General features: G+C 35.9%; 1 protein-coding gene across 3 annotated transcripts in view; it reads right to left on the bottom strand.

The window, feature by feature from the left end:
- SLC35F5 (solute carrier family 35 member F5) overlaps positions 1–12,690 on the bottom strand; it is a 45,068-nt gene extending 32,378 nt beyond the window's left edge. For all 3 annotated transcript variants that reach the window (XR_010024464.1, XM_063108681.1, XM_063108672.1), the window contains exons 1-7: positions 12,403–12,690; positions 11,475–11,565; positions 11,194–11,335; positions 7,281–7,424; positions 3,892–3,954; positions 1,585–1,666; positions 555–745 (exon numbers count right to left, since the gene is read on the bottom strand). Coding sequence is in view for 2 of the 3 variants with exons in the window: in XM_063108681.1 (XP_062964751.1) it covers positions 555–745; positions 1,585–1,666; positions 3,892–3,954; positions 7,281–7,424; positions 11,194–11,335; positions 11,475–11,565; positions 12,403–12,442 (753 nt within the window). In the remaining variant the exon portion in view is untranslated. The remainder of the gene's footprint in view (positions 1–554; positions 746–1,584; positions 1,667–3,891; positions 3,955–7,280; positions 7,425–11,193; positions 11,336–11,474; positions 11,566–12,402) is intronic.
- Between the last annotated feature and the right edge of the window lie 384 nt (positions 12,691–13,074).

The following is a 13,074-nucleotide window of genomic DNA, read 5'->3' as shown; positions in this document are numbered from 1 at the left end:
TCTATTAAAATGTTTACTGTGAGTACTTTCTAAAATAATACTTGACCACATTTACATGAATTTAACATAAAACTACAAAAACACTTATTTGAAAAAAATCAATGTACACAGTAAACTCTTATCTGAATATTTACTAGCCCTTGCATACATCACATGTAAAATATCTCTATTCATAATTCTGACCCTGAGGCAATGCCAATTCTGGAGAACTTACTGAATTCTCTCTCTCTCTCCGTGTGTGTGTGTGTGTGTGTGTGTGTGTGTGTGTGTGTGTGTGTGTGTGTGTGTGTGTGTGTGTGTGTGTGTGTGTGTGTGTGTGTGTGTGTGTGTGTGTGTGTAAATAATTGTAGTGTTATAGGACTTACTGAATTCTAATTCTTTGAGGTAGGAAAAGCATTTATTAACTTCAACACTCTAACTTCCCAATAATGCCAGGTGGCAGAGGTAAAGTCACAATTAAATAACCTGATAGTCTTAGATGTCAATACTATATTGTTGGTAAGTATACGGTCTTAAAATTCAAGTTTCAAACATATAATACAGACAAGACCTACCACAAAGCAAAAAAAAAAGCTAATTTTTGCTACTTGAGTTGCAGTCAGTTTCCCCACTGTCTTCAGTATGGATTCTTGTTCCTTCACAGTAGGATAAGACATGCGAGACAATTTGGCTTCCAACGCATGGCTTGATGGAAGCTGTCGAATTTCCATGATATTACTGAACCTCACACGAGACTTTTTGGGAGCTTAAAAGGAAAAGCATAGTACAAAATCATGAAATGTTCCCTCTTGCAACCAACAAAAGTCACAAGTTTTAGTTCATTGATAAATGCATACTATTTAATTCATCTATGATCAGAGTAAGACAGTCAAAGAAAACCAGAGTTATACTATTACCTGGGGCAGCTTTGCTCACTCAAGAGTTTCAACTATAAAAATGTTTTAAAGGGTTTAAAATGAGACCAATATTCAAACAAAGTTTCTTCACTTGTACATACATATATATATATATAAAACCACCTGGTTCAGGAATATAGTGTGATTATTATTATTATAGCATTTCTAGTAAAACTTTATTTGAATTTTTCCTCATGGATACTCAATTTATGAGAATTATTTTCCTGGGGCAAGCATGCAGAACATTCCTCTATAGGTCCATTCCTTGCAAGGGAAATTATGGATAAATATTGTGCCTTATGTTGAAGCTGGCATTTTTACTAAATTCACAGAACCAGCAAAACTCTTATAATTTGCTACTAAGGTCTTTGAGGGCATGTTCAAGAGGATATTGTTCATTTAAATATATATATATATATATATATATATATGATGAAACCACAGAGATTTCTGGTATTTGGAAATTATTTCTGGTTTAATTAACACAAAAATGATTATATTAGTACTATATCAGATTCATAATCCAGCCCAATTTCCAGAGACTGCAGGCCAAGCCAACATAATATGGAACAGAAGAATTGCTAGGTGATTCCAGTCAACCTACAAAAATTACTAAGTTTTGAGGTTGACTGAATGGAACTAAATTTTCTACCCATTTCTAAGTTATAAAATTCTAAGTTTTGCTCACTTTTTTCAGTATCAATGTTTGTGCTCTCAGGTTTTTCACTTGGAAGGTCATGAAATTTCACAGGAACATACAGAGGTTCACTCTGGAATGTAACAGAAATGAATAGAAACAGCGAGTATAAAAGCTGATATATTGGCTACGATTTAAATTAATGGTATACAGATACAGATACTATCTAAAACACAGTTGTTTACCACCATGTTTACATACAGCATAACTTTCCCAAAATGCATGTCTAAGACTTAAAAAGAAAACTCAACCGATCCACACAGGAACTATGACAGAAAAACATCTATTTAGAGTTTAGAAACGTAATACGACAGCATTGCCATATTAAAATATCTAGTAATTAAATGTCACAAAAACAGACCTGTCTTTCTCTGGTAACAGATTATTTCCCATCCCTTTTCATTCACTCTTTTAACAAATTCATACTGAGCTCCTACTATGTCAGGCACTGTTCTAGGTCCTGGGACTACAAGAGTGCATAAAGACAAAGCCTCTTCTTGAATGATCATGTAGTCTAAAGTAGAAGGCAGACAATGAATAGATAATCAAATATACAGTATGTATTTATATTTGCCAAATTGTTTCCTCTTATTACATAAGATTCAACAAAAACCAAAAATTCTTGAAAACTTTTACAAGGTTAATTGATAACAACAACAAAAATAGCTACCACTAATCTGTTCTTACTATGTATCGCATGCCAAATCCAAAGCAGTTAAACATGAATTTCTCATTAGTTCTCACAATAACTTCATGAAATAGGTATTTTAAAGGAAGTTTTCTAGGGACTGGCCAGTTAGATCAGTTGGTTACAGGACAGTATTTTAACACCAAGATCAAGGGTTTGAGTCCCCATACCAGCCAGCTGCCCCCCCCCCCAAAAAAAAAAAAAAAGGAATTTTCCTACAAGCTGAAATATAAAATAATGAAGTGGTAGACAATATAATTAGAGACAGGTTTGACGAACTATGCTCTAAAGGTTCAAATTTTGGGGTGATTCCAAATTCTTCAACTGTTTTTGCAAATATTCTTCAGATAAACTATATTTAAGGCACAATTCTCCAACTAGCTTGTTTCTTAAAAATTAACAAAAAATGTTTTTTATTTATTTGATTTCTCTTATAATTCCTGGAATAGAACTCTGACAATGAAAAATATTCAGTAAATGAAGAGACAACAGAGTCTGGAAGTAGACTTTCCATTGTATACCAAACTTTCCATCGGGCCTAGAGCAATTTGACATATCCATCGTAGAGATAATAGCAAGAATTGGTAAAAGGGTAGCCAGAAGAGAAGACAGCCATCTCATCTCTGCCTTCTGCACTGATAGAGACAAGTAGTATTAGACTATCTTGTCAACACTTAAGATCCCAGGGAAAAGAAACTCTTTATGGGACTTTGTAACTTACCCCACATGCAACTGAAGTTATAAAAACAGACAAATAAACAAAGAACTGTACTGTCTGTCAATAAGGTCACCAAGCCAGTGCTTCACAAACAGGTATTAAATTTTAGAGCAACTTTAAAATTTTTCTCAAATAGAATGCTACGTTTGGAAAGAAAAGAAGTATTGTTAAAAATACATTTTAGGGCTGGCTGGTTAGCTCAGTTGATTAGAGTGTGGTGTTATAACACCAAGGTCAAGGGTTTAGATCTCCTCACTGACCAGTTGCCAATAGAATAAAAATAAAAATAAACAATAATATAAAAATAAAAATACATTTTAAGGACACACCTTAGTGATGGTCTAAAAGAACAGATTTTTACATACTGTCTCCCCAAGTAGACTATAAATACTTAAAATAAGTGACTATATCAATTACTTTATTTGCTTATTACTTGTCTTCTCTCGCACATTCCCACACACTAAAACATAAGCTGTATTTTCATGGCCTAGAACAAGTACTTAACTCCTATTAGATGCTCTAAAAAATGTGAGGAATAAATGACTAAACAATCTGCTTAGATATTCTCAGTGTCAAACAAAAATATTTGTTTCTAAATGATAATAATAATGCACATAAAGTGAAAAAGTTAGTAAGAAACAAAGAATTGTCCTTTACTATTTCTACTCCTTAACTAGTTTCCCTTTTCTCTCCTCAGAGGTAGCAAATTTCTTACCTCAAGACCCTGCATCTCCCTAAGGAAAGTATCAATTTACAATTCTCATGGAGGGCACCCAATATTGAGCTATATCTATATACTGATATGGCTGTGGTGCCTTCTAAACTGTTTCAGGTCTTCCTGCCATGGATCAACTCCATCTGTTCCATTCCTGATGAGAAACGTATTACTTACCAAAGAACTATTCATAGTTGTATCTGTTGTGCAAGCAGCAAAGTAACCTTCAGCATCTGCAAACTAAATACAGATAATGGGATAAAAAATTCAATTAAACTCATTTTAATGTAGGACCAGTCAGATACAACTTAAAGGAATGGAACAAAAAATCCAGAATAGACCTATAATAGTATAGCTATTATTAAAAGTAACAGCAGCTAATGCCAAGTATTCAACTGTGCAAGGCAGGTATTATCATTTTCATTTTATTGATAAAGAAACTGAGAGGGCTGGCCAATTAGCTCCTTTGGTTACAGAGCAATGTTATAACACCAAAATCGAGGGTCCCCTTTACTTACCAGCTGCCAAAACAAACAAACAGATGCTGAGAGATCTTATCTAGGTAGCAGAGCCAAGATTAAAACCCAAGTTGGTCTAATGTCAAAGCTTATGCCCTTTTCACAACACTATTATAACATTTCAGATAAGCAGGGAAAGGATGAGTGGGTTAATGAAAAAGGCAAGTAACATCTTTAACATTATAATAAAAACAGTTTTAACCTCAAGAACCCCTTAAATGGGGCTGGCCAGTTAGCTCAGTTGGTTAGAGCACAGACTTACAACACCAAGGTCACAGGTTTGGATCCCTGTACTGTCCAGCCACCAAAAAAAAAAGAACCCCTAAATGGATCTCAGAGATTGGACCACACTTTGAGAGCCACTGTGCTGTATAACTATGATTTCATTTCATAACCACAGCTAGCCTATCATTATCCGTGCTGAAAGTCCAAAGAGGTTAAATAACTTGCCCAAGGTCACACAGTAGGCCAGAGACAGGATTCAAGCAGGAGAGCCCATGTGATTAAAGTACGCTTATAAATTAGTAAGAAAAAAATGGAGTCAATGTAGAAAAGCGGGTGAGACATAGACAACACATAAAATAATTCTACTGTCCAACAAATATATTAAAAAGTAACCAAAAACATGCAGATTAAACAAAATATCATTGTTCACCTATCAAACTGGTAAATATTGAGATTTTGGTAAGGGTTCAATCTTATATACTGCTAACCAAGATATGAATTGGTACAACCATTGTAGATAGCAATTTAGTAATAAGAATCAAAAGCTTTAAAAATGACATTACGCTTATCCAGCATTATGCTTTCAGGAATTACTCTAAGTAAATAAATATATACAAGTACAAAGATATTCCTAGTTATTTATATCAAAAGTGAAAACAATCTAACTCCCAAGGGTTGGTTAAATAAAAAAAGATAATAAAAATACTTTTTTATTCACCTGGAGAAATATTCATAATATAGTGTTAGGTGAAAAATAAAACCAGGTTAGAAGATGATATGTACACTAAACCTATTTCTGCTAGACATAATGTTGAATATAGACACATAAATATATAGCCATATAGTATCAAATATTTACAGTGGTCTTGGGATGGTGGGATTATGAATAGACTATTCTTATTCTTCTTGTTACCATAATTTGTCTTCAACAATGAAAATTTATCACTACTACAATTAAAAATACTTTAAAAAGGGCCGACCCTGTGGCGCACTCGGGAGAGTGCGGTGCTGGGAGCACAGCAGTGCTCCCGCTGCGGGTTCGGATCCTATATAAGGATGGCTGGTGCGCTCACTGGCTGAGCGCGGTGCGGCCGGTCACAAAAATGACAAAAAAAGAAAAAAACCTTTAAAAATGTTCTAGCTTATAGAAATTTTTTAAAAAGCTTTTCATAATATACTATAAAGGGGAAAAAGCAAGTTTTAAAATAGGACATAGCTGGGGCTGGCCAATTAACTCTGCTGATTATGGCATGGTGGTATAACACCAAAGTCAAGGGTTCAGATCCCCATACAGCGCAGTCGCAAAAAGAAAAAGTAAATAAAAAAATGGCAGGATATATGCCAAAATACTGTCTGTGGTTATTCCTTGAATGACAGAATTTATTATTTTCTTCTTTGCGTTCTTCTGTATTTTCTAAATTTTTGACACTGTACATGTATTAGTAATACACATACAATTTATTCCTATAGCTAATACTACAATGTACATGTAATTTCTGAAATGCATATTTATTACTTTTGCAAAGTAAAAACTATATTCATATTTTTGGCAAGTTAAATTTGTGTGTGCACATGAGTGTACATTTCTAGGCTTCACCTAAAAATCAATTATTGAAAAGCCCTTGGGCTGGCCAGTTAGCTCAGTTGGTTAAAGCACAGCCTTGTGACAACAAAGTCACAGGTTTGGATCCCTGTACAGGCCAGCTTCTGGGGAAAAAGAAAAAAAAAAAAGGAAGAAGAAAAAAAAGCCCCTGACAAAAATCTAATGAGTGTATTTCTCAAAAATATTATTTCTTGTCTTATGACAAGAAATAATGAGTACCTTTCTCAAGAATGTACTCATTAGATAAGACGAGATATAATACTTTAACCCACAAAAAATAGTATACAGAAAAGAAAAGGATTAACAGACACTGAAAATAATACAGTCGTTACCAGGGGCTGAAGGGAGGGATAAATAGAGTTTATTATTAATGGGTACAGACTTTCTGTTTAGGATGATGAAAAAGTTGTGAAGATAAATACTGTTGATGGTTGCACAACAAAGTGAATGTACTTAATGCCACTAAACTGTGCAGTTAAAAATTGTTAAAATGGTAACTTTTATGTTATATATATTTTAACACAATAAAGAGAGGAAAGAATGGTTAAGATGGTAAATTTGATGTTATGCATATTTAACAATAAAAAAATGAGAAAGAAAATTTTTTTAAAAAATGATTAATAAGGGACAATTTTACATTCTTCATTCTCAAAAATTCTAAGTTTCTCCTTCTACAAGGAAGATACATCACTCTATAAACTACCATTTCTTTCAACAGTATGAATGAGCATGTTACATTATATCAATGAAAGAATATAATTTGATTAGCCAAACATCTGAAACATGTCCTGAAATACACTATTTTCATTTAATATATAAAATTCTGAATTTGGTTCTACAACAACTTTACAACTATCTAGATGATATTAATCCAATCTGCAAATGACCAAAGATTCTAGACATTATTTTTATTCCTTACTTTCATCTTCCTCTCTACATTAATTAATTGGAACTATTTCAACAATTTTTAACAACTCAGAGGATGTCACATGGTAAGAGAAAGAAAGTGATTATGTACTTTTGAGTTCTCACAAGATATTCTGATACTAAGTTGATTAGAAGAATAAATGTAAGATTATGGACCAAAGCAGGGTCTTCTTATATCATCTTCACCCCACTTAACTGAATAACTTAAAATGTGTCCTTAAAGAAAATAATACATCTCTGAACTTTGAAAAAATATACCCATCCCCAATAAACACTTAAAAGTAAAAACTTACAAAAGCAGCATGCTTTCCTCGAAATCCTCTTGTACACTGTTGCCTCCATGGCTTCCAAATAATAAAGCCCAAAAGGTACAGAACAAACATGGATGTTTTTGCAAAGGTGCTGAAGAATGGTTTATTGTACTGAGAAAAAACATACTGTAGGGGCAAAAGTTACATAGACAACTATGAGATGACTTTAAACCTTATTATTCATTTCCAAAATAAAGCCATTACATGATTTTTAACTCTTTAGAGTTCGTTTGGAAGGGAAAGGTCAAAGAGATTACAAAAATATTTTAGATTAATTTATGAATACTATGTTTGCCTTGCATACATACAAAGGATATTATCACCAACCAAAGCTGCAACAACCTTCAATAAAAAGTTTTGTTCATGGGCTGGCTGGTTAGCTGAGCTGGTTAGAGCGTGGCCTTGTAACACCAAGGTCAAGGGTTCAGATCTCCTTTCTGGCTAGCCATCAAAAAAAAAGAAAAAAAAAGAAAAAGAAAAAAGAAAAAGAAAAAAAAACCTAAAAAAAGAAAAAAAAAGTTTTGTTCAACACTCATTGAATTATGCAACAGTGCCTGTGGTAGGGGCTAAAGAAAAAATAAGACAGGTTTTCCTGTCCTTGTGGAGCTTAAAATTTGACAGAGGAGACATATAAAGAAAATATAGCATAACATGCTAAGCACCATGACAGGATTTCAGGGTGCCATGGGAGCACCAAAAAGAGACAGACCAATTTGAAGGTTACAGAAGTTTCCCTAGAGAGACTATTCTTGAGCCATGTCTGAAGGACTGAAGAAGTTACCCCAATAGAGGAAACAGCATAAAGAAAGCCAATGAAACAATGAAGTATGGAGAAAATTACATGAAGTCTAATTTTATTAAGAAGTAATTTTTTAAAAAACCAACAATCTTCAGTTAAATTAGAAATATCAGTATAAACTCATGATTTTTTATCTCCTAAAAAAAAATAAAAAATTCCTAGGCTCTAGGTTGGCCATTTAGCTCAGTTGGTTAGAGAATGTGTTGTAGCATCAAGGTCCAAGGGTTCATATTCCCATAAAGACCAGTGACCAAAAAAAAAAAAAAAAAAAAAAGACAAAAAATTCCTAGTTATAACTACTGAAAAGGCCTAGAAAAAATGACTGATAACCCAGGAAGAATGAAACAACTTTAGGACCCAGATGGTGGCCTGTACTATTTTGCACTAAAAGAATCCATGGCTCCTAGAAGAAATGGTCAAATTCAGGTATAAGGCAGGAAATGTACAAAATAAGCCAGGGACATCCTGTGCCAGAAAGGAAATAAGATGTTAAAGAATAATGGGGTCATATTAAAAGGACCCTATAGCCAATTTGAAGAAGTTCCCATTGGTCAAAGATAGGACTGTTTAAGCATTAAAAGGAATAATAACTGCAACAGTTTGAAACATAACAAATTTTTAAAAATCTATGAATTTGTAATGATACTCAAAAAAACCTTAATGGTTAGTACTAGAAATTGCTAGGCAACTCTAAAAATAAATAAAGGAAAAAAAAAAAATCAAGATTTATCTAACCTTTTGTATATGAACCATGTTTTGGGATAGCCAAATAGTGGTTGTAGAAAAGTTCTCCTTAAAGAATTTAGGCTAATAAATACTGAAGGAACAACCCTTCCAAAAATCATCATTTTGCCACCCCTAATGAAATACTCTATCTGGGCAATAATCACATGGATATTCAATTATTACCTAAAGGTTGATGAGGAACTTAGTGCTTAAATTGGCACCACCCAAAGTGAGACTTGTTACCATATGTGCATCATGCTGTGATGTCGTAGGAAGTACCCAGTACCACCAAGGTATTCATTCTTTCGTGAAAACTAAACCTAAATAAAGACTTTAGGCCTAACTACCATTTCACAGGAAATAAGAGGAAAAAAGAACAAGTTAAATGACACCCCAAGGAAGCAATCAGCCAAATCCAGAATCTGTGATATATCCTACAGGAAAAATGACCCAGTTTCTCCAGCAAATTAATGGCATGAAAATAAAAGGAAGGGGGGATATGGTTAAGGGATAAAAGTAACCTAAAAGATATAACAAACGCAATGTGTGATCTTTGTTTAGATCCTAACAAACCTAAAAAAATAAAAGAAGTCCTTGACACAAATGGAGAAATTTGAATATGAACTGGATATCACATGATGTTAAAGAATTATTAATTTTGTTAGATATGTTAATGGCATAGTGATTACATTTTAAAAAATTAAAAGTCCTTTCAGTTGGAAGTAAATAAGAAAGAAATTATGAGTGAAATGACATGTGGCTAGAGTTTGCTTTAAAATACTTTAGGAGGGCTAGTCAGTTGGTTAGAGTGCAGCCTTATAACGCCAAGGTCACGGTGACCTCCGTAACAGCCAGTGGCCAAAAAAAAACCTTCAGGAAAAAAAAGTTGGGGGGAGGGGTTTGTAAGACTGGCAAAATTTAATTGTTAAAGGTAAGTGATGGGTACCATTATCTCTATTTTGTATGTGTTAGAAGATTTCCATAACAAAAAGATTTTCCTTTTGAAATACACAATTTACCTCAAAAGTTTTATGAGCATATCTAGCTAAAGAATTAGACACATTACATATGCTCTTAGATAATGAAATTATAAAGTATCCTCTTACTAAAAGATTTTACTTTTTTAAAAAGTAAAGACAAGTTGGGGGGGGGGGTTTCAGCTTTATTAAAGTATAATTGACAAAAGCTGAATATATTTACTATGTACAACATGTGTTCTGATATATGTATACATCGTGAAATGATTACCACAAACAAGTTGGTTCTTTTTACCTTGCTTAGATATGGATTGCTAAATTATAATTTAACCAGATAATCCTTTGTCATAAATTTTATTACCTGATAAATAAAAAACAAACTATTTATTTAAAACTAACATAAAATTTAAAAGATACGTTTTGTTCTCTGCCAACATTAAAGAGATTTCTTTGAGGTAAAACTACAGAATATTAATCTGAAAGAAGGTTATAGAAGACTTTTAAAAATGAAAAATAAATGGCTATTGTATTACAGATCCTAATTCCAAAAAGGCAAAAAAATTATTTATTTGTCGGGTATCAATGTCAGTGTCAACTACATATTTTCTTAACTATGATGTGAGAGAAGACCTACAGTATCAAACTGTTTGTTTTTACATTTAAATTCATTTTATAAATGCTACTTTCTGCCTCTGTATTTGCCTTAAGATTGCAACATGTAAGTTGAAATGCAGTCATTTCTGAAAATAAAAGTTGCTGTCTTTTCATAGGGATCATTAACAAAACAGAATAAAATACATATAGAAAGAAAAACTAGCTGTGAATTGAAAATTCCACATTACTACCAAGAGATCATCAATAGACAAAATTTAACAGAAGGCAATCATTGTATACAGTGCACTTCATAATAATGTTTGAGTCAGTAAACATATAAATGTGGATCCACCCATGTATGTGCATAATAGTGACCTGTACATGAAAATTCTGATCACTTTTACTCACTTATCGAAAAGCTTTCTTAGTTCATACTAAGTGGTGACAGATTATTTTACATCCTGGATAGTGGTTTTATTAGAAAATAATATTTAGAGAAAGAAATTGAATTTAGAAAAAAAGCCAAGAGAAACACCTTCAAATATTAAGAAAATATGCATACAGACTCTCTTCCTAAGTAACCCTCCCTAGAAGACACAATAAAACTGTATGAAACAACAAAAAAGAACATACTTTAAGTTATAACTTGAAGTAACACTAATTCGATATCAAAGAAAACATAAATGATATTTAAAATAGTACTGTCAGTAAGCATGAGATAGTAACGGCCAGAGTATGGTAGGTTAACAGTAATATTATCAGTATCATGTAACATCATTCCTGGACAAGAACTACCTACCGAAGTAAGTTCTGAGGAAGCCACCCATATCACATCAACAAGTAGAAGAATAACAATCCCAAGAGCCATTCGCCTGCGCTGAGTGAAACCACTGTTCTGGGAATTTATTCGGTTCATGACAAATACACACACCATTTGCAGTCTGTTTTTTAGAAAATACAGATCACATTAAAGATGTTTTTAGAAAAATAACCATATCAAAATGAGAAAATCAGTATGACAGAAATATCTGACAATTGTTAGCTCATGTTCAGTATGAAAGTGTTAAGTGTGGGATTTACCTTGTTTTAAGGGCCTTTCTGAGATCTTCAAGAGCAATGCCTGAAAACTTGGCAGATCTCAGTCTAAAAGGAGGTGAAAAACTCAGGGCACCTAAAAACAATCATACAATGATGCTTATGATAATGTCAACAACTCAGGATGAGAGTCATCACACCTTTTTTACTCTTCACCTTCAAACTGAAAGCAAATGAAAGAAAAATATCAAAATGTGTCATAATATAATTAACACCTTTCTCCAGACTTTCATGTTATCCATTGCACACTTCAGATTATACTCGGCACAAGAAAAAAAATAAGCAATATTCAACATACAGTATATTTAAGAATAGTTTACTGGAAAATAGCTTCTCCGACTTCCACAAACACAGAACTCTATTGTCCTCTCCCTCCAGAGGAATCCACCCCAGGGACGGTGTCTAGACACGCGCCTGTTTCTAAAAGTGTTTTTCCTGTCCTGATCTCCACGAGTGGAATTTGACTCTTTGAGAGGAAGTGAATCGTTGTAGCTCTTCAGGGCACCTTTCCAATCACCTCTGGTGGTAAAGGAAAAGGATACTCCGCGCTCACCGGCCCATCCCTGTCACTACATCTAGTTATTTTAGATCTAAACAGTAATTCATGAGGAGTGTGAGAAAACAGCTGTTAAAAGGAAGCCTCCTCTTTTGGAAGAAGAAAAAAGTTAAGCCAGTGACACCTCCCCGGGGAAAGAGGTAAAACCCAGCGACGAGAGCGCACGAGCAGTTTCCTCATTTGCCGGAGTGTGGACAGGGCTCAGACGCCCCTGTCAGCCGCCGGCTCACTCCGCCCCTAGAGACCGTCACCGTTCCGGTCGCCGCTGCCACCAAGGGCTGGAGGTGGGGCTGTTCGTGGGCACTCGGTCCCGGTCTTGGCTGCAGGTGATTTCGGGGCCCTTGCCTGCCTTCCTACCTGGCCTTCCTGCCCCGCGATGGCGTCGTGGCGGCACCATGAGCGGACCCGGCTTGGCCCCGCAGCTGCCCAACGCCGCGGCCGCGGACTCGGACTCACAGAGCCGTCACGGCGTCCGACATCGCGCCGCGCTGGAGGCCGAGCTCCCGAAGCCGCGGTGCCCCTCAGGGCGAGGCCGCCGACACCACCGAACTCCACGCGGCGTGGGAGGGCGCGGAGAGGGCGAGGGAAAGGGACGGCGCAGGCAGCGATGGCCGCGGAGGCCCGGAGCTCGGCCCTGGCCCCAGCCCCGCCCCTGGCCGGCCAGCCAGCCCTGCGGCCCCGCCCCCCCGCCCCGACAGCGGCCGCGCACAGGCCACGTCATGGCGGCGCGACGGCGGGCCACGCGGAGGCGTGTTTCCAAGGTGACTTGGCAGCGCCAACCGGAGTGCAGCGACGTGTGGGGTACGGAGCGAGGAGACAAGCCTGTGAGGCGGAGGAGGGGCGAAGATAGGAAGGAGGGAAGTAGGCCGAAGTGGAGGGAGAAGAGGGAAGCGGCTGTGGGTGGCTGAGGCAGAGGGAAGGACGAAGGAGGTGGCCAAACCTCCAGATGGCCCTGCTCTAGAACGAAAGCTAGCAGCTCTGTTTCTTACAAGTACACGAAACTTCCGATATCCCTTTCTCAAGGAGGGG

Source organism: Cynocephalus volans, chromosome 1, assembly GCF_027409185.1.
Source record: "Cynocephalus volans isolate mCynVol1 chromosome 1, mCynVol1.pri, whole genome shotgun sequence".
Taxonomy (NCBI): Eukaryota; Metazoa; Chordata; class Mammalia; order Dermoptera; family Cynocephalidae; genus Cynocephalus; species Cynocephalus volans.
This window is presented reverse-complemented; position numbering and strand designations above follow the sequence as displayed.